At 42.4% G+C, this 27,850-nt stretch overlaps 1 protein-coding gene across 1 annotated transcript in view; it reads right to left on the reverse strand.

Moving 5' to 3' along the window:
• Window positions 1–2,513: 2,513 nt before the first annotated feature.
• The window catches only part of LOC147032813 (uncharacterized), a 277,885-nt gene continuing 252,548 nt past the window's right edge, over window positions 2,514–27,850 (reverse strand). The window contains exon 2 of the mRNA XM_085870687.1: window positions 2,514–7,653. Coding sequence (XP_085726813.1) covers window positions 5,869–6,678 — 810 coding nt within the window. The 5' untranslated portion in view covers window positions 6,679–7,653 and the 3' untranslated portion in view covers window positions 2,514–5,868. The remainder of the gene's footprint in view (window positions 7,654–27,850) is intronic.

The raw sequence follows: 27,850 nt of genomic DNA on the forward strand, positions 1-27,850 counted from the left end.
AGAGTAAGAAAGTAAACACAAAATGAAGTTATCTTGAAAAAATACACGGTAGTTTGTATTATTGGATATTTGGTAGAAGGTTGGGAATCATGGCAGAAACACAGTGACAAATGATAACTGTCCCTGTTTCATGAATCAATACACACCTTTCAAAATGACACAATCCGCCCCACAATGCTTGGTGTTCATGTGCAGAAACCTCAGAAAAATTCCGTGTTCAGGACGAAATAAAATATATTGCGTGTTCAGGAGAAGGATTGTTACCTGAAATGGTTCACAAATCTTGGAAAATAAGTCGAAAATACTTGGAAAAGTACCTTAGAGAAAGAGCTGTGCCACTGCACAACAAAAGACTTGGCAAACTTTCTCTGCTCATTGAACGGGAACCTGCTAGTACAGCAAACTCCCAACCATGTGGGCCAGTTCAAAGCCCGAGTGGATGGAAGTGTGCTACACAAACCCCCAACAAATCACAACCAGTGAATGGACTGTTTATCTGGATTAGATGTTTCTGAACACCAATGAGAAGGACATATGTGGAGCTTTTGAATGTGCAGGGTAAGTTTAAAATGATATTTACTATTAATCATGATAGGAGGTGGGGGGGGGGGGTGGAGTTGTGGGAGCTGCTTTACTGAAGGCTGTTGTGTAAATATATTGTTTGTTTGATTTGGCCGCAGGAGAAATCACACTATATTTTTGTATATATTTCAAAAGGAAGCCCGTGGTGTGTGTGTGTGTGTGTGTTTCATAAAGCATGACATGTTATCTCTGCTAACTCCCCGACCCCTCATATATATATATATATATATATATATATATATATATATATATATATATATATATATATATATATATATATATATATATATATATATATATATATATATATATATACATATATATATATACATATATATATATATACATATATATATATATATATATATATATATACATATATATATATATATATATATATATATATATATATATATATACATATATATATATATATATATATATATATATATATATATATATATATATATATATATATATATATACATATATATATATATATATATATATATATATACATATATATATATACATATATATATATATATATATATATATATATACATATATATATATATATATATATATATATATATATATACATATATATATATATATATATATATATATATATATATATATATATATATATATATATATATATATATATATATATCTCTCTCTCTCTCTCTCTCTCTCTCTCTCTCTCTCTCTCTCTCTCTCTCTCTCTCTCTCTCTCTCTCTCTCTCTCTCTCTCTCTCTCTCTCTCTCTCTTTGTCCCATCCTTGCTCTACCCCTCTTAAGACAGTGCAGCACCCTCCTCCCACACATCTCTCACCATCCCCATCCCCATCTCTCTCTCTCTCTCTCTCTCTCTCTCTCTCTCTCTCTCTCTCTCTCTCTCTCTCTCTCTCTCTCTCTCTCTCTCTCTCTCTCTCTCTCTCTCTCTCTCTGTGTGTGTGTGCTTTATATCAAGAGCCAATGTGCTAGCTTGTGCCAACAGTGAAATGGTGTGAACTTGACACCTCTCATCCACGGATATGTCTCATATTTCCAATATTTCCGCGAGTCCGGTTTGTATTCAGGAATAGAACAATTATAGTTAACCGTTTTGAAAATTTGGGCTAAATGCTGAAAATTATGTTTAAAACATTTCTGCACCTCGTCCGTGGATGTACGGATATATCTTGGCATTTATTTCCAACCTCGCCTCAAAAGCCAGTCGCCGACTGGGAATCCTCCGTCGTGCAAAGTCCTTCCTCAGCCCTCTTGAGCTCCTGACCACTTACAAAGCTTTTGTCCGTAGCCTGATGGAGTACTGCTCTCCCCTCTGGGCTGGTGCTCCTGCCTCCCACCTTTCTCGGCTTCACGCTGTCGAAACCAGGGCATTTAAGATCATCGGCATCTCCTGCAATGAAGCTGAGTCTTTGGGCCTCTCACTCAATCACCGCAGGTTGGTCGGTGGTCTTTCTGTCTTCTACCGTCTCCTCTCCAGCCTTGCCCCCCCCCTGCTCTCTCTGCGATTTGTCCCCACCACATTTCCACAGGGCGCTCAAGGTCCGCCAACAACCCCCTTCTGGTAAAACTACCAAAATCACGAATCACTGCTCATCTTCACTCTTTCATTCCTCTTTTTTCCCACCTTTGGAATAAACTCCCTCACTCTATTCTTTCCCATTCTTCCCTCCAGGCTTTCAAAACAGCTGTTCACCACCACCTCTTATCATCCCCCATCCAAATCCTCGATCTTTTCTACCCCCGATAATTCACCCAAGCCCACTTCCTTCAATTCCCCTGCTTTCCTTCCTGAAAGTCCCTGTAATGTCCATCTTCTCTTCGCCATGTTCCCCGTCCCATCCCCATCCCTCTCCCTTCCACAGTTCACCTAATGTGTCTGTTCCCCACTGTTTTGTCCCTCCCACTCCCTCCCCTCTTGTCTCATGCCCCCTTGCTGTGCGTTGTGTGTTAGCTCTCATACGAGCCTCGACAAGGTATACAAAAAAAAAAAAGATTATTTGAATTACAGATTTTGCGCGAGTAACGGCAGGATAAAAATTCCCGGTGAGCCGAACAGAGTCAGTGCAAACGCATACACAGCACATGTGCAAAAGGCCTCGTTGAGCATTCATACGGTCATCTTTGAAAGTCGCGTATTGAAACTTTTTAGGCATCAACAAGCCGTGTGTGTACTTGGGTTTTAATTAAGCAAATGTGCAATTTGTCAAAAAGCCCTGGAGCTCTCTAACACTCCAGTCAGGTCCAATGGACCAGATCGTTGTGAACTAGTCGCAAGGATGAGTGGGGTGGTTTGGCTTCCTCAATGGCTGGCCTTTGTCACCAAAATAAGCTGAAGGTGCGTCAAACAACTCAAGACAACCACCAATTTAACAAAGGAAGAAGAATAAGAGAAAGACATCCATTGAAACTTGGCAGTGTACACTCCAAAATGTTCACTTTGCAAGCCCAAAACCAATTTGCATATATGTGACCACGAGACACAGCAACTCTTACGAAAAATATATATCTTGGCAGATGGCATCTATAACATTCACGAGCACAAGCAGATAAGACAGCCAGCTCATAATCTGCAGTATGAGGCCTATTTGATGCACTGTCCAGTACAAAGAGGTGCACACATGAACAGTCATGTATTCATCGAGTTGGTGGGTCCTTATCCGTATTTTTCACTCCTCCAAAAGCCGAACTGGAGCGTGTCTATACATTACGTTCATAACTAGAAGGGCACTCGGTAGATCGCATACCTCCTCTCGGATCTGGATCCGTATCCAGATTTTCACAAAAAAAAATCAAATCAATTCGTCCTTGTGACACACCCAAAATGTCTACCAAGTTTCGTCGGAATCCATCCACAACTTTTTTTAGATATCCTGCACACAAACAAACACACACAGACAGACAGACAGACAGACAGACATTACCTCTCTCCTCCTTCTGTGGGCAGAGGTAAAAAGGTTGGAAATTTTAACCCCCTCCCTTCCACCCCGACTTTAGCCCAACCTCCCTTTTCTCCCATTTTCCCAGCCTCCTTCTTCCTCTGTTTCCTGTTCTTTTCTTAAATTTATTATTCTCAATCTTCCCCTGCCACCACTTTATTCACCCTACAACATAAGGATGTCTTCATAGCCAATACATGAGATGAAAGGCATGGGTCTGAGAAGGCACATCACAATCTCAATGGAGTTTATGGTGCCATTTAAAATGCATTTCTCTTCAACGGTTCATAGTACAAGACAGAATGTTTATAGCCAACACTAAAAACGTCACATGCTGCCACCAGATAATTCAAAACCTCTCAATCAAACTGTCGGACCACAGTATTTAAAGAAATTTGCAAGTTCACAAAATGTTATTACTGAAACACTGGTGAAATTACAAAAACATATCCAACTATTCCCAGTGCATCACCTTGCTTTACAATGTGGGAATCTTTGTGGCAAGTAACAATTACAGTGCACCCATTTCTCCAAGGCCTGTCCATGATTAGACAATAAAATGCCAAGGGCTGCTTGTCTTGATTATTGCTGGGTCACTGGACGTACCATGAGACCTCCTCATTGTAATTCCAAACTCGTCAGTGCCTTGTCGATATTAATGCTTGCGAGTCTGCTGTGAGGCCCAGACTCGAGCTCTCGTATGGCTACCCGGGTAGGCAACAATACAGAACCGACTCTGGATGGATACCTTGTCAGCCGCACTGACAGTTCACCAGGTCCGGACGAGTGTCGTTATGACTCAGATATGCGGTCAAACAAGCATCGTCGCCGAGTTGATTTGTTTGATGTCTCCATATGAGCACAGTGATCATAATTTTGTGACACCAGGTTCAAGTCCCATCACACTGTGTTGATTTTTCCAATATTGACAAACTGGTGGCAGTCGTGGGATTTAACCTGTGTGCTAAATTGGTGATGTTGTTGTGGGATTTAAACCCTACGATAAGTTGGTGCTTCAGAAGAAGGGATTTTGTTTCAATTGATGAGTGGTATGCCTGGTGTTGGCATGATGGTTAGGGTGGTGGGCTTGGGATCCTTGGGTCCTGAATTCAAATCTTGCTTGGCTGTTTAAATAATATCAGGTGGGGTTGACTCAGCCTGTCAAACTTCTGAAGTTGGCAAAAAGACTCCCAGCTTGCTGGGATGATTGAGCCATTTTCGTATCCTGTGTCCAGGATTGTGCCCAATATCCCAGGAGACTGCTTTGGCAGCATTGACGCTCTATGCAGAGTTTGGTCCCAATGGATGAATACTTAGCTTGTAACTTGCATCTCTCAATCACATTTGTCTATGTCCATGTCTTGCATGCAATATGAGTGCAAACCCTTCTTTGAACCTGAGACCTCTATAATATGATTGAAAACTCCTCGATGCACCTCATACAAGTGCAAACTCCTCTATAGACCTTGTACAAATTCCTATGGACCTCATATAAGTGCAAATTCCTCTATGGACCTTGCATAAATGAAAACTCCTCCATGGACCAAAAGCAAACTCCTCCATGGACCAAAAGCAAACTCCTCCATGGACCTTGTATAAATGCAAAGTCCTCTATAGACCTCGTGTAAACTCCTCTATGGACCTCGTACAAACTCCGCTATGGACCTTTACATAAGTGCAAACTCCTTTATGGACCTCAGAAACGTGTATGACAAACATCTGACAATCAACCATCAACTCGAGACAAGCTCCATGAATTGAGTAGTGTATAGAAAAACAAGAATGAAAGATCTTCCTGAAAGCTAACAAAAGGTTGAATGCAATAACTAGGCATGCTAAAATGTTTTTCTCAAGCTGAAACAATTTCATTTTTACATGAAGCATATTTTACATTCCAGCAGGTGATGAGCGCTCATAACTCGTGAGGCCCACCTTGGAAGCATCAGCCTCCGTGGAAGTCACACAATCCACCTTGCCGACATGCATAGTGCACACACATGCCATTACCTGCCACTTCAGGCACAATCAAAGGCAATGATGTGAGCAAGTGATGGCAAATCTGTTGTAATTGATGTCTGTGTGCAGCCAGTTCCACCATTATCGGTTTGGAAATGACCCAATGAAAGCCCATTCAGGATATAATCCCTTTAAGCTCACTTTGTTACAATCATATCCATAAAATGGCACACATTCTTCACTTATTACAGGTTTTGGTATGGGCAACTCATTATAAAATCTGCAACGGATGAACAAAACAGCACGTGAGACCTCATCAGATGCTCCATATGAACTAGCAAAAGCGTAAGGATGTAATTTAAGTGCTTTCAACAGGCTACACAACACCATGTACTGGGGCAACTGTGTCACTGACCTTCAGGTCTTGTTGAGGAATGGCAACATCAGAGGCCTTCTCCAACTTGGGCCGAGTGCCAACATGATATTTTCTGGGACCTGACATTCGACTCGTGCTGTTGCTGTCACCTTTCATAGAAACTGAGTATCCGTTGAGTGGCATGGTCAATTCTCCAGAACACTGCAATGGCTCAGTCATCTCTAAGGATGACTCCACCATCATTTGGTTCTCAACGAGGCAGAGCATTTCAGGAACATGCAGCAGAGAATGACGATGTGGGTTGGTCTTCTTACTTGTGTTTTCATCAACACAGGGCTTTTCAACAACATAATGCAAATGTGATGATGACTTGGGATCTAATTTAGTGCTGGATGCAAGATGAGCACCGTCATGCTTCTGGGAATCACGAACTACACAAAATTCAATGCCATTGCTTCGGTAGCAACCTGCAATTTCCTCTAAACCAGACACAACAGCAGGTGCGACCGCTTGATTGACCGTCTTTGAGCGTCTTCGTCCAGCAGTTTGTGTCGCCAAACTTCCATTTACGGCTTTGACTACTGGGACTTGGCTGGCTGGCAACTGTTGCGTCGGTCTTTGCCGTCTCTCTCTCGCTGGTGCCACTCTTTGAGCGGCCACAGTGGCAGTGGGTAGGTGCCCATTATTGGGACTTGAGCCCTTGAGGGGTGCAGCTTTTCTGGCACCATTTCTAGTTGTTGCATGAAGTTGATTTGCTTTGGGTAGGCTGGACATGGGCCTAGATTTGGACACTGCAAGAATGGCTGGCATTGTTGGCACAAAACATCAAAATTATTCAATACAGTACAAGATGAGATCTTCCATCGAACTTTTTCCCTTGTTCTTCAAATGCTGTGGCATAAAATGCTCACATTTCTGAGCTCAAAGCATTTTCCTGTATAAGTTCCTTTACAGGGAACGCTATTAAAAACAAACTTCCCACCTGGTTATGCAGTCGGCCAGTGTGAGGGAGGGGAGGTCAACAAAATCACGTAAACACAAAGTAGACGATAGTTGTCGAACTCAAATCTTGATGCAAAAGTAGTTGATACTTCAGCCTTCAGAACTCAAATCTACCTAAAAGCCAGAGCACGAGCTCAGTGTTCTGTCAACTCAGGAGCAGGCGCAGCGTGAATGCCAGGAAAGTTGTGCGAGTCACCTCCTCTTAAATCCCAGCTGATGTCAGCGCTGTGAATCATTATTGTGGCAGGACTCGAGCTGAGCCAACCACCCACATCTTTTTATCCCCGCCTCTTCTTCACCCATCACTCCACACACTGTCACCCACAATCTTCAACCGCCCACACAAACACCTCCCTCAACCCCCCACACGTGAACACAAACTCACGGATCATTCACTCGGCCTGCCCCTCAAGCACCCTCACTTCCCTCCTCTGCAATCTTTCTTGCCTGCCCTGCTTTACTAGTAGCCCAAACTGTTTCTCACCCCCTCCTCATCACCAAACGTGATTCCTTTCCTGCCTGGAGCTTTGAATGGCCGAGCGTGCTGAAGAAACAGCCCAGCCCTGTTTGAGACTAATAAAGCAGCTGGGAAAACAGCAACATCAGTATCACTCTTCACCACCGAAAGAGACATGAGAAACTCAGCTTACCCCACTCATATGCGTTTCATGATCTCCGCAGCGTGTTGTGGCAACAATTGTCTCGCTCTTCAGCGTTCCCATGGCCTATTCCTGATGGAAGTAACCGCACCTTGAACGAGTTGCTCCCTCACCATAATGGGGTCTGCCAGATATTAGATAATCACTAGAAAGCAAACAAACTGATAAAACAAACTCAGGACTTCCCATGAAGTATTCTCTTTGAATCAAAGCAGTCAGAGAGAGAAGAACATGCAATGTGAGTCAACCATGTAATGCCCCCACTCCACGCTGAGCCAAGGCTCCGTCGTGGTACATTACGATGGAAAAATTTGATCATCCTTTGGTTGATGCGATTTGCAATGTTATTATTGAGATGAATAGTTCAACTGGAGAATTTTCATGGACGCATACAGCAAAAAAAAAAAAAAAAACACAAACAAATGAAATGACAACAACAACAAAAACACCCAAGCGATATTTTATGCAAAGCTGCAACAAGCAACATTCAATTACAGCGTTTTAATGACGATGATTATATCCGAGAAATGTATAAGAAATGCGATTTTTGCTGCTTTCGCTGCAAGGATAATTTCAAGCGCGGCGCGGGTCTCAGGGTAATTGTATTTACGAGCCGGCGATAATGCAATTAGGGGATGAAAATGAGCCAATGGAATGAAGTCAAATTGATGGGATTGGGGTTACAAGTCATGAAGCGTCGCTTTGATGCAATCTTGAGGTCAGAAAAATATGGAGTTAAAAAAAAGAAAACCAGTTTAAATTTTATGGCAAGGGATGGATTTGATGAAATAGGTTCAGGTAACATCGTAGAACCTTGTTTCTGTGAGTATTTTGTGTGCTGCCTGTGGCTGCTGGTTGCATCATTGCTGAGAGTGTAGTTGTGCTGTTGATTCAGTCCCCCCCCCGCCCCCTGATTCCAGTAAGCTGGTACACATTTTGCCAACCTCAGAAGGTTGGATGACAGATCGAGTCAACCCACCTGGTGCTATTTCACAGTACAAAAGAGGGCTTGAACTCAAAACCCTAATATCTTAAGCCAACCACCCTAACAGTTAAGCCAACACCAGGTTCCATAGAGCCTTGTGAAGTGAGACTATTGTATTCATACGAGAGTGGAAAACTGGTGTTCATGTAGGTTAGAGATGGTCCGTGTCGGCGGACAGATCGAAGCAATGGATGGAATCATCAGAACGTTGATTGAGGTTTGATTAATGCCGTGGGAAGCAAGAAGCTGACATTTCGGGCGTTAACCCTTCATCGGAGCGAAAAAAAAAGAAGCTCCGACAGCTTCTCCTTCCTTCCCATGTGGGTTGGGATACTTCGACCAATGGTGTGTTGTTTCAATCCACAGTGCAAAGCTCCAAGCGGCGGTGTAGTGCGTTCTCCATCATTTCCCATACCTGGTGTGGTTACTGCGGTGTTCAGGTATCCTCATATCATACACGTTACAGATACTAAACTTTGCTCTGGCCTCGGTTATAAATTATATTAAAACATTTTATTTAGACATCCAAACAAACTTGCCGTGGATTTAAAAGATCCATATTATTGGTTCAATTTTTCAAAGACCATGGAGGTTTATACAACACAATCACGACAGCAACTGGTGAACAAAGAGAGGCCAGAGAAAGCCTGGTGTTCACGAAGGTTAGTGTCAGGGCAGAGATGAACCTGATAAACAAATTGGCAGTCCCTGCCTGTTTCTCAAAGCTACACACGATCCTGTTATCTTTAAACTGGCTGATTAAAGGAGATTTGGCAGGCTGAGACAGCTTAAGGGTGCACGCCTGCTCGTGAAATGGCTATGGTTACTTAGAACACCAAATGTGCCAAACGGATTCAAAACCACTCCCGTACCGTAAAAAGTGAACACACCTCTGTCGTTTACTCTCATTTTGGGTGTTGGCGAAGGAAAGATTTTAAACTGGAGCCATACAGTCACAATAACATTCTGTACAGGTGGCTCTGTAAAATAAAGAGGACTCTAAAATAAAGTCTGTTTATTATGTGAGAGTACTTTATAGAGATTGAATGGGTTGGCAGAACACCCGAGAGGTACGCACACTCATCTCCAAGCTATCAAGCCTGGGTTCGAATCCTGGCCAAGGAATATAAACTGTCATTCTGGTGTCTCACAGGGAAGGTGATTCATCAATGTGTGTGCCATCCCTTGGATGGACGTTAAACTGGCGTTAAAGATCCCACAGTTTCTTTCACGAGGAGTTGGCGAGCTATCGCTGGCACCCTGGACAAAATTGCAAATTCTTGCCTGAGCTATTGCTGGTAAGGCAATGCTCGGATGGCAATGGCAAACCACCTAGTAAAACCCTTTGCCAAGAAAATGCTTTGGCAGCACAGACACTGCAACAGAGTATCATGCCAATGGTCCAAAAGAATTAGAATAGAGATTAAGAAAGCATCATACTAAAATACACAATTTGATGTCTGTCTGTCTGTCTGTCTGTCTGTCTGACTGCGATACATTCGGTTGTTACTTATCAAATCTCAATCAAACTCGACAGGAGGACGAAGGGTCACACGACAGAGGTTGTAACGACTTCATCCCCTCCGCCTCCCCTAAGGGGGTTTTCTGCCTTGGGCAAAATCTGTGTCAAGATGTATATACAGCTTATCATGGCGTTTTTCCAAGGCTGCTTCAAATAACAAAAGTAACAAGAAAGAGCAATCAGAAATTGCAGACCCTTGCTAGGACTTGTTTTGTGTAGTGTATTTTGTGTGGCAAATAAATGGAATGATGTACTAAATGAAAGGTCTTTGATTGCAAATGAAAGGTCAAAATGGTCCAGTTGTAAATGTGTAAAGCTCAAAGGTCTTAAAAGTTGTAAAGGTCAAATGGTCTAAAGGTCGAAAAGGTCAAAATGGTCGAAAGTGTCGAAAGAGGCGAACGAGTCTTAATAGGTCAAAGGGGTCTGAATGGTGTAATTTAAGGTCTAAATGATCGGAATTGTCTGAAGGTGACTAAAGGGTCATAATTTTTTTTTAAAGGGTCTAAAGGTCAAAGAGGTCTACGGGATATTAAAAGGTGTGATGGTTGAAAGGGTAGAAAGGAGTCTAAGGCTCTTCAGAGTTCTAAAGGGTATAAGAGAATCTAAAGGGTGTATCAGGGTTTATAGGGTCTTAAAGGGCCTTCGGGGTCTCAATAGTCTAATCTTTTGGCTCTTTGGGCTCAAAGGGATATTAGGCATCTGAGAGGTCTTAGGGGTCTTTAAGGGTCTTAGCCATATAAAGGATTTTAAGGGTCTTTAGGGTATTAAAGATATCCACGGTCTAAAGGGGTTTAAGGACATAAAGGGTCCAAAGGATTTTAGGGGTCCAAAACGTCTTAAAGGTCAAAAGCTTTTAGGGGTCTTAAGAGTCTAAAAGGTGTTAGGGGTACTTATGGGTCTAAAGGGTCTTCAGGGTCTTCGAGGGTGTTAGGGGTCGAAAGGGTATTAAAGGGTTTTAGGGTTCTAAAGTTTTGGAAAGGTTATTCAAGCTTAATGGGGTCTTCAATGCTCTTCAAGTTATAGAGGGTTTATATGGTCTTATGGGTCTCAAAGGGTCTTCGGGTTCAAAAGTGTCTCAAAGGTTCTTCAAGTTTGAAGAGATCTTAAATGCTCTTGAAGTTATAGAGTTTATTGGGTCTTTGGGGTCTTCGGGTTCATAATACTCTGGAGGGATTTTAGGGGTCTTCAGAGTTTCAGGGATCTTAGGGTCTTTGTCATCCTTAAGGTGTTCATGGTCTTAATGGGTCTCAGGGTTGAAAAGATTATAAAGTGTCATAAGGATCTTAAAGGGTCCTATGCTTATAAAGCATCGAATGTAATTAATACACACACGTTCTGTGTGGACAAACAAACAAACAGATGAACAAACAGACAAACAAACAAACAGATGAACAAACAGACAAACAAACAAACAAATGGATCCAAATACAATACCCTCTCCTCTGGTGAGGGTTAAAAAAAAACAATTATGATAATAGCATAATATTAATGTAATTACAAAACAATATTAATAATTATAATATCCCCCATCCTCAAGGTTTTTTATTTCTCCTTGGACAAACCCCATGTTAACGTGTATAAATAGCTTAGCGTGACGTGTTGTCGGGCACCCTTACAGGAAGTAAAAAAAATACAAATTATAAATCACAATCATGTATGGTTACATTTTTAAACAGTCGCTATTCTATGCTTATCACCCCCCTCCCCCCCCCTCAACAGAAAAATGGACCCAAGCCTAGATCGACTGTAATCTATATAACCTCAGAGAGAATAATAACATGACCCTTCTTGTCGCTCCCGCAGGGAGTGGGTGTACTCATGAGAAGAAATTCATAATAACTTGCCCTCCACCTCTTCCCCCAACGAAGTATATGTTAATGATAAAAAGTAACATGAGATTTTTCCAAGTCTTAATATTCTTAAACCATGTGTTATATGTATGGAGTTGGTGGCCTACAGAGTGTGCAGAGTTGGCCAGGTCTTCCACGTACTGCTGGTCAGGGCTGACGTTTGAGTGGAGCAGGTTAGGGTAGGAATTTGACAAGGGTGCCGGCAACAACTTGAATACTCTTCATTGAAAGACGCCCTTCACCATCCAACATCTAATGCCAACAGAAAGCCCAACGCCAATCTGAGGGACAATATGTATTCAGTGATGTATTTCCCTGCCTGCGAAGCACTATCCAAAAAGTTTATAGTTGAATCGGGAATCAAATGTCGATGAGTCAGTTCACCTATGAGCTGTCTTGACAGACACAGGAGATCGTACAAGTCATTCGATGAAAATTCAATAGCTTATAAGCATCACATCTATACTATAAAAGGAGCCATGCTTATGTACATATGTCCCTGCGTGCATCCGTGTGTGTGTGCGTGTGTGCATGCGAGTTCCACCAATTGGTTTGACAGTTCGCCTGACTCCACCCACAATTTATATACCACTGCAGCCATATTTCTATACTCCGTATAGGTCTGAGGTTTCATTGGACTACTTTCTAAGCCTCGCACTTTCTGACTCTCTCATGGCTTAATGCAAATTTGACATCTAATTTAATATTTCATCATGTCGAAGATGGTTTAAGATTCAGCTGCAAAAAGCGGGAAGAAAATCGAATGTTTCTTTTTTTATTGACGTTTTCAAAGGCAAAACACATTTTAATAGCCGTTTTAGGTCGTGCGATGCAGGGAGGGGGAGAGGTGGGAGAGGGGAGAGATGGGGAAGGGAAAAGGTAGGGTGGGGGAGAATGAGGGGGAGGGGGAGACTTGTGGCCTTGAAGTCACATTTTACATTATGTGGAATTTCCAAGGGTCCTTGCTCCTGTCCCATTTGCCACAAGATATAGCCCACTCTTTCCTCAGGCATTCTTCACTGGAATCTGCTACATTTAATACAAATCACTGAAGTACACTTTAATTAGCAAAGAAATACTTAGTAAACAACACATGTGGTAAGCATTCATACTGTCTTCATCATAACAGAATACACATACCTCACTCTGTGTGTACTACAGTAATGTGTTCAGAACTGCTTTCTGTTCTGATACATCGACCGCACAACCAAAGTTAGATTAAAGTCTGTTTGGCTTCAATACGTGGCTAAAGCAAGACTTAATATTGATATTGATTGCCTCTAAAGCCTCCACTAAGATAAAATGTGTTTGCTGTAAATGTGCACATGCAGCATGCTACAAAGTGATGTACATGAAGTTTGTAAAATAGTGAAGATTCACGAGCACACTTCGTCATGCCAAACTTAAAAAAAAATAGAGATCACTTCCTGTGAGTACTACAGCACTGTACTCTACTGTATTCAGATGTCTAATACTCTGCTATACATCTGCAAAAGCCATATTTGATACTTTTCTCTATGAATTGCTTTCTGCTTTGATCAATCGACCACATATCAGAACAGAGGTTAAATTAACAGCACATCTTTCTGGCCTCAAAACAGCATTGAAATAACTAAATATTGTTGCCTGTGAGTACATTAACCCCAATAAAGTAGGATGTATGATGGCATACTTGTACAATCATCACTATTTGTTGCTCTGATCAACATTTAAAGCATGTTATTCAATAGATGTGCCTCATTCTATGAACAGGAGTGTGTGTGTGTGTGTGTGTGTGTGTGTGTGTGTGTGTGTGTGTGTGTGTGTGTGTGTGTGTGTGTGTGTGTGTGTGTGTGTCACTAAAAGAGTGGTGGGGGGGGGAGGAGTGATGCAATCACTGTAAAGATCCCTGTAAATATTCCATGGCCCAAAGGAAGGCATTTAGGCCTATACATTTGCATGAATCATATCAGCATTCTGTTAGATAAAGAAAGGAAATTGCGACAATACAATTTTTTGTGGAAGGTGGATCATATGATTGGAAGACTGAAAAAACAAAAAGTCAAGGTATTGTTAGGATTAAAGGAAGTTAGATAGTGTGAGTGACTTTACATATATTGATTTTATATGGTGTTTTGTAGATTTTGTAGATTTTGTACATGTAGATTTTGCTTAAAATATAATGTGCTTCGAATGTGTTTGCTGTACAGTATTATAATGTTGCATACTTTTGTTTTGTCTGTCCAGTCTTTTATATGAATATATATATGTTGTTGTTCATCTTTCGGCTGCTCCCGTTAGGGGTCGCCACAGCGAATCATCCGTTATGATCCGCATACTGATTTGGCACAGGTTTTACGCCGGATGCCCTTCCTGACGCAACCCTGGTCGCCTCTTACGACACAGGGATCAGGATTTGGGTTTCGCCATGATTCCGGGCTGCTCTACACCCTGCCCAGTGCAGAGCCCCCGTCCTCAAGCGATCCTCCAACCCAAGCCTCCGAGTAGCCGGATTACAGGCGCACGCCACTACGCCCGGTTATATGAATATATATATATATATATATATATATATATATATATATATATATATATATATATATATATATATATATATATATTATACACACACATATGTCTGAGGCAATATTGCCTCAAGCCCCAGTGGTGCATCGATGTTTGATATGAATTATGATTGTTTTTGAAGTGTACGTGATGTCAAATAATTTGCTTTTCACAAACAGGTTTTGTTACTGTCAGTCCCTGACTGGCTGTGTCCACAGACATTATTTGGAAATTTATATATCTGCATCTGCTATTTCATGTGGAATTTGCATTCCATTTTTTTCAAATGCATTTTTTAAAAATATGCATATATATTTTTTTTCATTTTTTTCAATGCATTTTTTTCCATTATTTTCAAATAAAGAATTTTTTTGCATTTTTTTCAAATAAAGATGCAAAGTGACAAAATTCATTACCCTGCATGTGCAAATTGAATAGTGGGGTTAAGCAATTGGTTCACTCTGTCTATCTGTTTGTCTACTAACGTCAGTTTATGATTGAGGAACAACTTAATTTCAATTGATTGATATATCTTGAACATGAATTGGAATATTAATCGGAAAATGAACCTGTAGTTTAGCCTAACGCTCTGAAATTTGTTGTGATCGTGCAAGCGCAGAGAGGAGTGATAACATTTCTACTGTCTGCCTGTCTGGCAGTCAAACAAAATTGAAAATCATTCTAAACAGGAAACTTCCTCTTTTTCAGGACATCACAAAGGACACAAACAACAAGCACGAATAACTAATGTAACGTGTTAAAATGGTGGTGGTTAAGATGCTGCATCAGCGGCGGTAAACTTCTGAAATTTTCTTTCCTACTACCAGCAAAATCTTTATTTTATTTAAATTGAATTACATAATTGAACACGAGAATACAAATCGCCTTTTTGGCACTCTCAAAAACCTTTCATTTAGCAGTATTTGGACGAAATATTACGGCATTTTACATCATGTCGACCAAACAAATTTGCTGCTCGCAGACCCTGCCCCTGTCGTTTATTGTCAAGACTGCATGAGGTAAGGTATTCTGTAAACCCTTGTTAATGGTCAGATGTTGTATTATCAATTTTTAGATTTGAGTTTAACTTCCTCATAAATTTCCTGGCACTGAATGTATGGTAAGTTATACTGACAAATGCTGATGCACATTAACTTGCTTTCAAAAACATATTGTAAGTCTGTTAAAAAGCGATACTTTACGTACACAAAGCTAAGCCTTCATAGAGAAAAGACTTGCATTTAGCCTGAAGCAAAACCTCCAGAAGGCAGGTGGGAATTTAGTTTTATGAGACTTCTGCAAAACCACTGGCTTAGTTGTCAACAAGCAGATTGGGTAAAAGTACTCGTGTAATCCTGGCATCCATCCACAACTAGCAAACTTGAGGCATTGACCTAAAAGTGGACAGCTGTCATGCCAAATAACCGGATAATAAGTGATGACAAATTATTAATGCTCAGGACAAATATTGCATTGTGATAAAGGGAAAACAAATAATTCATGACAAAAAAAAAAGTGTACTCATTATTCTTTAAATGAGTTCCTTCATATAAGTGCAAAAAAACAACAACTGCAGGTACAGTTCCAAACTATAAAAATGCATCCCTCTACCCTGCTGTTGGTATGTTCCGCCACTTTCCACTGTGTTCTCGCTGTTCTGTTTTGTATATTTTCCATGAGCCTCGACTTTGTATACAACAACACAAAAACGGTCACCATGGGAAACGGTGCCGTCAGAAGGTTCTCACACATCGGGATCTCCAAACTTCAAAGCCACCCTTTCACAACACCGTGCTTTTAATGCACTCCAAAACACACGTTCTCCCTTATTTCTGTTGACTTTTCTCCCTCTCTCCCTCTCCTCGGGTAATTTTGTACTTGAGAATTCTTCTTCTGTCCATCTTTGATGTTCCAAATCCAGATAGAAAGAACTTTAAAGCTGGGCTCACAGGACTATAAGAATACAACCTTGAAAGACCCATGGTAACCAGATGTCTGTTTGCAAAAAGAGACTGAAGCTATGGTATGGGGGATGGGGAGAGTGAGTTGAGAAAGTGAGGAGAATTTGGTTAACAACGACCTGTTTCACTAGATACGAGATAAAACGAAAACAAAACAGAGTAAGAATGCTAACGAAACAGACCTTTGTACGTTACTTAAATAAAATAATAAATGGAGCAGAAGGTTTTCCTTACGGAATGAAGGACTTGATGTGAACTCAAATGACTTCAAGCTTGGTTGAAGGGAAAGTACACATGGAACAAACAAAAAAACACCAACTTAGAAAGCATGAAAGACAGTGTAACCCTTGTGTACGATACCAGACTAAAAGCCACAACTGTTACAGTCAGCTCTGTGTCTTTCGTTGCCAATCGTCGAGTTTCTGAATACGTAAGGACATTTTAGATTTTCTCATGCTGCACAAACTGGGATAATCGTTCTTTAAGGGGAAAAGATTCAGCTTTTTCAGGACTAAAAACGGAGCTATTCAAAGCAAATGACCAAATTTTAATGGGCCATATCTTCAAAACACCTGTTTAGTAAAGCTTGCACATTTAAACAACACAGACAGACGTATACAAAACCTCTCGGAGAATGCAACTGGATGAAGAATAGCCAGTGTTTGCAATCATCCTAAAATATGCAATTTGGTGTCTGTCTGTCTGTCTGACTTTTTTGACCGCTATACGTTCGGTCGTTACTTATGCAATCTCAATCAAACGTGACAGGAGGACTAAGGGTCACACGATGGAGGTTGTAACGATTTCATTTCCCGCCCTCTCCAATGTGGTTTTCCACCTTGGGTGAAGTCCGTGTTAAGGTGTATATCTTTGTTAAGATAGCAAATCGTGGCATTTTTCCAAGGCCTCTTCTAATAATAATAGCAACAAGAACAATAGGTTTCCAAGCAATGCATTGCTTGGAAGCCATAATAACAACACTTATGATAATGGCATAATATTAATGTTATTACAAAAGAATATTAACACAAATAATCAGGAAACAGGAGAGTTATACGGCTGAAAAAAACTTGGTGGTGTGCTGCTAATAATGGATGCTATAACTGGAACTATTTTTCTCCAACGGCCTGATCTCAGACCATCAGTTCAGATTCAGACCTGGCCATTCTAACCTGGACATGCGACTTCTGCTCTCCAAACAATTTATGAAGGCCCATAATGTCGAAGATAAGATCAAGGCCATCTCTATCGAAATGTCTCGAGCATTCGATACAGTCTGGCACCCCACATTGCTGTCCAAACTTTACCTATGGCATCCAAGGCCAACTCCACACATGGTTTACTGACTTCCTCTACTCTTGTATGAAACATGTGACTCTCAATGGGATCCTCTCATCTCCTCACCCTGTCAAGACTGGAGTGCCCCCAAGACATTGTTGTGGATGCCTTCCTATTCCTAATCTTCATCAACGATGTCTCTGACTCTCTGGAAAATCCTCTTTATCCCTTTGCTGACGACTCCACCCTCTGCCGTGAGTGACATCCTTCATCCTTCAGATATGCAGGCAACAGCCTCTTCCCCCTCTTCAGACATTGATAAAATTACAAGCACGTCAAGCAATTAGAATATGTCTTTCAATCCAGATATCCATAATCAATCTATCTCTATCTCTATCTCTCTCTATCTCTCTCTCTCCAAAAACGCCATCTGGCAAACCCTCCCACTATAACAAAACAATCTACCACAACACTACCATTACAATCATCTTGAGGAAGTTCAGTCACTCAAATGTTTGGGCCTCACTATCAGCCATGACCTTTCTTGGACAAACTGCATATCCAAGTTGCCTTCCAAAACTAGCGTCTTGAATGGGGATCCTCTGGCATAAAAAGTTTTTCCTGAGCACACCGAAACTTTTATCGACTTACAAGGCCATCATCTGAAGCTTGATGAAGTACTGCTCTCTCTTCTGAGCTGACATCCCTCCCTCATACCTACCTCAGCTTGATTCCATGGAAACCAAATCAGATCAGATCATTAGCCATGCTCCATACAGAGCGTTGGTGCTGCTGAAGAAGTTTCTATGGCTGGGGTTACAATCCTGGATGGTTCACGTGGTTACCATGGTCTTAAAATCAATGGAATCTTTTGCGATGAAGCTCAGCCTCTGGGCCTGTCACTTTCACATCGAAGACAGGTCAGTGGTTGTTCTATCTTCTATTATCTCCTCTCTGGTCTTGCACCCTGTGCTCTTTCAGTGTTCTATCCCACCCTTCCCCTCATGTCTCTGCAGGGTGCACATGGTCTGCCAGTAACCCCGATTGGCAGATTCACTGCTCACCTCCACTCATTCATCCTTTTTTCCCACCTGTAGAACCAACTTCCTCAGTCTCTTAAATCTCATCCTTCCCTCAAATTCTAGGGCTTCATGACAGGTGTTCAGAATCATCTCAGGTTATCTTCCATGCACAGCCTTGATCTTTTTGAGCCCCATTAACCCTCCCCAACACCACGACTTTCCAGTCTTTCCTTCCACTTCTGGGATTGAGAGTTTGCAGCTATATCCATCTTGTTCACCCCAATGTCCTCCCTTGCCCTTGTTCTTCCATGCATCCCTTATTTCTCCAAATCTCCCTCTATTTTGTCCCTCAACCCTCATGTTTGTGTGTCCCACACCCCTCCTTTATTTTTACTGTTCTTTCTGTTGTGTTAAATCCTGTTCCATTTTGTGTTCTCGCTCCTCCAAGAGCCTCAACACTGTATACAAATAAAAACTCCATCATTTAAAAACATATTCTGTTGCAATGAAAGAAAAAATGTAACAAAACAATGGGCAGGTTTGTGGAGAGTGGAATTTCAAGAATTATGAGTGAACCTCATTTTTGCCCTTAAACTTTAAGATTGCATTCTCCGATATGATATCAGTTCAGTCGTCAAAAAGCAAACACGAGTTTAACTTAATATACATTAATCACTGCACTCTCACCACTACCAGCACACTCTATACACTCACCATTGTCAGAACTCACTCTATCCTCTCTAATGCCAGCACTTGCTATTCCATCTCCACCACCAGCACTCACTGTGTCCTCTTCACTCCCAAAACTCACAATGTGCTCACCACTTCCCAAATTCGTAACACTGTCTCCACTACCAGCACTCACAACATCCTCTCTACTGCCAGGACTTGCTACACCGTCTCCACCATCAGCACTCACCATGCTCTCACCACCACTAACACTCAAAACCACCTCTCCAATGTCAGCACACACAATGTGCCCTTGCTACTCCCAACACTCACTGCACGCTCACCACTTCCCCAACTCGCAACAATCTCACCATTGCCAGCACTCACAACCACCTTTCCAATGCCAGCACATGCTACGCCCACACCACTACCAGCAATCGTTACATCTCTCCATTGCCAGCACTTGCGACTCACAACCACCTTTCCAAAGCTAGCACACTCTATGCCCCCCGCCCGCCCCACTGCCAGCGCTCTCTACATCTTCTCCACTGCCAGCACTTGCTACACCCTCTATTCCATCAACACTCACTGCACTCTCTCTACCACCAGCACTCGCTCCACCTCCTCCACTGTCAGCACTTGCAATGGCATCACCAATGCTCGTGCTTGCTAAGCTTTCTCCACTACCAGCGTTCTTCCATTACCTGCACTTCATCTACCTGCAGGCTGGAGTTCCTCAAGGCAGCGTTCTGGGCCCTGTTCTTTTTCTGTTTTTCATCAATGATCTTTCCAACTCTCTGGAAAATCCTCTTTATCTCTTTGCTGATGACTCCACCCACTGCCGTACCATCGGTCATCCCTCAGACCGGCAAGCAGCAGCTTCTTCGCTCACTGCAGATCTGGGTAAAATCACAAACTGGTCCAACACATGGAACATGTCTTTCATTCTGGACAAATCTCACTCTCTCACTGTGTCTCTCCGAAAGAACCGTTTAGAAACCACCCCCCCCATCCACTTTTTCAACAATCCTCTGGAAGAAGTCCTTTCTTTCAAGCTTATAGGTCTCACTATCTGCCATGATCTTTCCTGGGAAAGCCACATTTTCAACCTGGCCTCCAAAGCCAGTCGCCGACTGGGAATCCTCCATCATGCAAAGTCCTTCCTCAGCCCACCTGAGCTCCTGACCACATACAAAACTTTCGTCCATGGCCTGATGGAGTACTGCTCTCCACTCTGGGCTGGTGCTCCTGCCTCCCACCTTTCTCGGCTTCACACTGTGGAAACCAAAGCATTTCGGATCATTGGCATCTCCCGCGATGAGGCTGAGTCTTTGGGCCTCTCACTCTCTCAACACAGGCAGGTTGGTGGTCTTTCTGTCGTCTGTCTTCTTCCGTCTCCTCTCTGGTCTCCCCCCCCCTGCTCTGTCTGCAATTTGTCCACACCATATCTCCGCACGGCGCTCAAGGTCCACCAACATCCTTCTGGTAAAACTACCAAAATCACAAATCACTGCTCACCTTCACTCTTTCATCCCAACGTTGGAATAAACTCCTACACTTTGTTCAATCCCATTCTTCCCTCCAGGTCTTCAAAACAGTTGTTCACCACCACCTCTTATCTTCCCCCATCTAAAACCTCAATCTTTTCTACCCCCGTTAATCCAAACCAAACCCACCTCCTTCAAATTCCCCACTTTCCTTCCTGAAAGTCCCTGTAATGTCCATCATGTAATCCCCATGTTCCCGCCCCATCCCTCTCCCTTCCACAGATCTCCTCATGTCACTTTTCCCCATTGTTTTGTCCTTCCCACTCCCGCCCCTCTTGTCTCATGCCCCCCTTGCTGTGCGTTGTATGTTAGCTCTGAAACGAGCCTCGACAAGGTATACAAAAAAAATAAAAACTTGGTGGATGAGTTGGTGTGATGAGAACAACAAGGCGATTCGATTTTGGTTCAGGTGAGCAGATCCGGTCTATCACTGGGATACAAAAGGTAAACTGTTCAGCCTGGTGGAGTTATGCACTCTACTGAGTGACGTTTTAGTTACTACAACAATTACAGAGAAGTGTTACATCAAAATACCACTAAACTCCACATTTATCACGCACGTTCCAACTCTATGATTTACCACTTAGCAGTTGTTATTGCTGAGTCTTTCTTTGACGTTGTCCAGATTGTTGTGAATGCCAGGTATTTCATGCACGATGTCATTCCCAATTTCCACCTTGGGTTCATCAATGTACGGTCCGACAACACCTTCTCCTTAATGATTTTACTATTGTCGTGATCTGAGGACTCTTGATCAGAAAATTATTCGTCAAATTCATTGACGAGCCTGAAGCAAGATGCACGGCCATTATCCTTTGCATGCTCAGACAATCGTTCTGGTGATGACATCACACAGATTACTCAATGATCATGGAGATTTCTTGAGTTTTTAGTGGGTTTTCTGGACTTTTTAAAAGCATAATCTGATGGTACTAGCCAGATTATGCTTTTATTTAAAAAAAAAAAGCTTTAACACCTCAAAAAAAACATTAGAATTGAAAAACACATTCAGTTCTTTGTTTATGACTGAAAAATCAATTTCATGTCAATTTTTTTTCTTCTGATTCTGTGGACCTTTAAGTATGAAGATCATACAGACCAGACCATATGTGAGGGATGTGTTTCTTAAGTGTAGTATTGACAACATGTGCCTGCTGCAGATGGGCATTGACATACATAAAGCTGAAGTTGTGTCCTTGCTTTTGCTGGAGAGGGACAAGTACAAACATAATAATCTCATTCCTGCATCTGACACCGATTATACTTCATTTCCATATGATGTTCTTCAGCCCACTTGAATACTAGCCACAAACCATCCTACTGCCCCAACAAACCGAACTTGTTCTATCATGGCACGATTAGCAAATCGCTTCCCATTTCGTTGCCAGACTTCAGCACAATCACCATTTAAAGTCTGGGCACAATCGCTGGCTCCATCAGTTCACCTTCCAGGTGTGATATTGTGTCACCAATTGCCCATGCTGCTGTTGATGGTGCTACTTTTAAAGGGATGTGGAGCAGACTACTGGTATGAAACCTGTCCTGATCTGGTTGGGTCAAAATTGGATGGTATATTGCTCTTTACAGGTCATTCTACAGATATTTTGCAGTTTAAAAGAAGGTCCTCCTTCATGCTTCATGGATTCCAAACATGCTGCCCTCGAGGCTGCTTGACTTGCACAATGATCCTCAACCTGAGCCTGCGTCTGCTCTGTAGTCTCAGCTGACCACGAGGCTGCTTGTCATGCACATTGATGCTCAAGCCGAGCCTGTGTCTGCTCTGTAGTCTCAGCTGACCGGGAGGCTGCTTGTCATGCACATTGATCCTCAAGCCGAGCATGTGTCTGCTCCGTAGTCTCAGCTGACCTGGAGGCTGTTTGTCATGCACATTGATCCTCAAGCCGAGCATGTGTCTGCTCCGTAGTCTCAGCTGACCTGGAGGCTGTTTGACTTGCACATTGTTCCTCAACCTGAGCCTGCATCTGCTCTGTAGTCTCAGCTGACCTGGAGGCTGCTTGACTTGCACATTGTTCCTCAAGCCGAGCATGTGTCTGCTGTTTAGTCTCAGCTGACCAGGAGGCTGCTTGTCATGCACATTGTTACTCAACCTGAGCCTGCGTCTGCTCTGTAGTCTCAGCTGACCTGGAGGCTGCTCGACTTGCACATTGATCGTCAAGCCGAGCATGTGTCTGCTGTGTAGTCTCAGCTGACCAGGAGGCTGCTTGTCATGCACATTGTTCCTCAAGCTGAGCCTGCGTCTGCTCTGTAGTCTCAGCTGACCTGGAGGCTGCTTGTCATGCACATTGATCCTCAAGCCGAGCCTGTGTCTGCTCTGTAGTCTCAGCTGACCTGGAGGCTGTTTGACTTGCACATTGTTCCTCAACCTGAGCCTGCATCTGCTCTGTAGTCTCAGCTGACCACGAGGCTGCTTGTCATGCACATTGATCCTCAAGCCGAGCCTGTGTCTGCTCCGTAGTAGTCTCAGCTGACCAGGAGGCTGTTTGACTCGCACTTTGATCCTCAAGATAAACCTGTGTCTGCTCGTAGTTTCAAGTTATTTGCAGACTGCCATTCTCTTTGCATCTGATTTGTGTCTGCCCATCATGGGTCGTTTTTGGTGGGATGTGGTAGTATTTATAATGCAAGTGAGGTAGGTTAAGATATTTCTTAACAGAAGTGTTCTCTTGGGAGGTCCAGAAGCGCGCCAGCGGGTATGCTAACGTGCCGATCTTCGTGATGAGGTAGATGAAAGTTTAAAAAAGCATCAGACAGATTGTACAGAGATGGGGAGGATTACTGCTAGGGAAGATACGTTAAAAGGGAATACACAGTTTCCGTTATTAGCTTGCATACATATGACCTCAACATATGATCTTCACAATACATATTATTCGAACGCAGCAGTGTGGAAGTAACACACTCACTCGAGGCCTGAACACGGAATTGTTATGATAAACCTGTTATGTTATGATAAATCTTTTTAATAACAGGCACATGTCCATCCATTCATTGGGACCATACTCTGTCCAGAGCGTTGGTACTGTCTCAGCAGTCTCCTTGGCTATTGAGCACAATCCTGGACGGGTCACCACTCCGACACAGGATACCAGCAAGCTGGCACTCATTTTTTGACCTCAGAAGGTTGACAGGCAGAGTCAACCCCACCTGGTATTAATTCAACAGCCAAGTGGGATTTGAAATCAGGATCCTAGCATCCCAAGCCCACCACCCTAACCATTAAGTCAACACACGTGTATAGGCACACACAGGCATGGGCACGCGTGTAAACGCGATAATAATTAAATTTGTGTTGTTGACAACAAATCACTGCAACTTCAACGTAGATCGTCACAATATATAGGACTCGATCGCTTACAGGAAGAAAAAAAACTCAGGCAGTGCATTAGCACAAGACCCGATCAGGGCAGGAAGGTCAATTATTATTTGTATATTTTTAATCTTTCAATTTTTTTATCCAAACATAGCAACCACCCTCTGGATGAAAGAAGAGGCCATGCAACGTTTGGTTGCACTGGTTCCTACAGGGTACGAAAGCATAAACAAACTAGGACACTCGGAAGAGCACATACCTCCACCACGTCATGCCTGATCCACGAGAACATATCGGATCCAATACATTTTTGAAATATCATGCTATATATCGTTTTTGGCCCTATCTCTCAATGGTGAAGAATCACTTTCACAATTAAATGCATCTCAAATCCAGATCCGGATTCGGATCTTCACCAAAATCGAATCAATTCGTCGTGGTCACACACCCAACCTGTCCACCAAGTTTCATCCGAATCAGTCTACAACTTTATGAGATATTGTGCTATATATTAGTTTAGACATCTCTCAATGGTGAAGAAACATTTAAAAAATTCTAGTAGCCTGATCCGGATGCAGATCTTCACCAAAATCTAATCAGTTCATCCGTGTTGCACATCCATCCTGCCCATCAAATTTCATCCGGATCCGTCCACAACTTTTTGAGATATCCTGTGCACAGACAGACAGACAAACAAACAAATGAAAAATCACTCATAGAGTGACAACTTGGCAAAACAGCACAAAGTAGAATGTCACTCGGTAAAGCGGATACTTCTTCCAAGTGGAACAGTTTACATTTTGTATCCCACTGATGGCTGGATCTGAACTAAAATCGAATCCGCTTGTTCTTGTCACCGATTCAACTCATCCACCTTGTTTTGTCATAACTTGTCCACAACTTTTTGAGATATACCGATACATTTAGTTTTTGGTCCTATCTATCAGTTTTAGAAATACGGCCTGTGTTGACCTTTTGACCTTAAAATTATTTGGTGGTTGAATTCAGCGACCTGACATGAAAATGCTTTTCAAATTTCAAGTCAATCGGTTGAAAATTGAGGATTTTCGAAAATTTGGCCTATGTTGACCTTTTGGTCTACGTTGACCTTTTGGTCGATGTTTACCTCAAAATTAATAGGTGGTTGAATTTGATGACCTGAAATGCAAATGCTCTTTAAATTTCAAGTCAATCAGATGAAAATTGAGAATTTTAGAAATTTGGCCTATGTTGACCTTTTTGGTCCAAGTTGACCTCAAAATGTATAGGTGCTTGAGTTCTGCGACCTCATTTGCAAATGGTTTTCAAATTTCAAATCAATCAGATGAAAATTGACTATTTTAGAAACAATTTAAAAAATTGGCCTATTTTGGGTTGACCTTATGGCCTCTGTTGACCTTTTGACCTATGATAACCTCAAACGTAATATCTGGTTAAATTTACTGATCTGACATGTAAATCCTGTTCAAATTTCAAGTCAATCAGATGAAAATTGACTATTTTAGGACGAATTAAAAAATTTGGCCTATTTTAAGTTGACTTTATGGCCTATGTTGACCTTTTGACCGATGATAACCTCAAAAGTAATAGCTGGTTGAATTCAGCGACGTGATATGCAAATAGTCTTCAAATTTCAAGTCAATCGAATGAAAATTGACAATTTTAGAAACAATAAAAAAATTGGCCTATTTTGGGTTGACCTTCTGGCCTATGTTGACCTTGTCATATTATAACCTCAAAAATAATAGGTGGTTGAATTCAATGACATGATATGTAAATCATGTTTAAATTTCAAGTCAATCGGATGAAAATTGAGGATTTTAGAAAATTTGGCGCAAATTGGCCGATTGGCGGATGTAGACCTTTTCGGTCGACCAAATTTCACGATACTTCAATGTGTGACTGTGGCAGGGTCGGTGACATTAATCTCTGAAAATTTCAGAACGATCGGATGAGCGGTTTGGCCTGGAGGTGAGCGGACAGGCAAACAAACACACAAACACACAAACGGAGATCAACATGCTTGTCAAAAACGAGACAGAGAGGGAGGGGTGAAAACATAACCTCTTTCACCTTCGGTGCTGGAGGTAACAAACAAACTTTCTTCTTTATATATTATATACTATAAATATCCATGGTTGAGAGGTGTTGGGTTCATACCATTTTAAATATTTATATACATATACATATATATATATATATATATATATATATATATATATATATATATATATATATATATATATATATCTCACACACACTCACACACACGTGGACAAGCAAATGCCACCCGTTGTTTCACTCATGGGACTACTAAGATGGGGGGGGGGCGAGTGGGGTGAGACAGAGAGAGAGAGGGAGGGGGAAGAGAGGTGTGGGGCGGAGTGAGGAAGGGAAAGAGAGGGAGAAGAGAGAGGGAGAAGAGAGAGGGGGAAGAGAGAGGGGGAAGAGAGAAGGGGAAGAGAGAGGGGAAGAGAGAGGGGAAGAGAGAGGGGGAAGAGAGAGGGGGAAGAGAGAGGGGGAAGAGAGAGGGGGAAGAGAGAGGGGGAAGAGAGAGGGGGAAGAGAGAGGGGGAAGGGGAGAGAGAGAGGAGGGTTAGGGGGAGGAGGAGGGAGGGGAGTGGGAGGGTGGAATGGGAGGAGTTGGAGGAGTAGGAGGGGGGAAGTGAAAGCAAGTGGGGGGAGTGGGAGGGAGAAGAGAGGGGGAGTGAAGGGGGTTTGGAGAGGAGCAAGGCAGAGGGGGAGAGAGTATTGAGGGGAGAGAGAGAGGAGGGGTTGAGAGGGAGAGGAGAGTGAGGAGGGTGGGGGAGTGAGGAGAATGGGGAGTGAGGAGGGGTGGGGGAGTGAGAAGGGTAGGTGAAGGGAAGGTAGCATGAGGAAGGGAAGGCAGCATGAGGGGATGGAAAGGCAGCATGATGGGAAGGGAAGGCAGCATGAGGGGAAGGGAAGGCAGCATGAGGGGACAGGAAGGCAGCATGAAGGGACAGGAAGGCAGCATGAGGGGAGGGGAAGGGAAGGCAGCATGAGGGGATGGGAAGGCAGCATGAGGGGATGGGAAGGCAGCATGAGGGGATGGGAAGGCAGTATACCGGGGCATTACTGGGGCGAAAGTGCTTTCACTCGTCGATTGCTAAAGCGAACTTGCTTCTGTTGCAGACTTTGGTTTCTTTTAATCTGCATTCTCAGCCGTCACTAATAGGGAGTCTTTCTGGTGTTTGTTTGTCAAATGTTTTTGCACATTGGATGTATTACAGTAATGAACAAGGTCTATTGAACAAACTGAGCATGCAACTTTCGGACTGCCTTCTTTAACCTTCCCGAAATATTTCCAAACTGCACTTCTGGACCTTTTGAACGACATGTTGTCAAAACTTTGTCAGTTGATGTATTGCCTACCTGTCCAACAGGAAAGCAATCAGCACACTTTACTGGCCAACTCTAAATGCCTTGCAGTTCATTTTAAAGGAACATGCCCTTGAGGCATGTTTAGTTTGCAAATGACTTGATTTTGCTGCTATATTGCAAACAATATGCCCCAGGAGCGTTTTCCTTTTCAATTGATACATTACCAGGTCACATAGAACTGAAACATGCCCACAAGGGATGAAAACCC

Source organism: Eptatretus burgeri, chromosome 2 (genome assembly GCF_056783735.1).
Source record: "Eptatretus burgeri isolate ZD-2024b chromosome 2, Ebu_testis_v1, whole genome shotgun sequence".
Taxonomy (NCBI): Eukaryota; Metazoa; Chordata; class Myxini; order Myxiniformes; family Myxinidae; genus Eptatretus; species Eptatretus burgeri.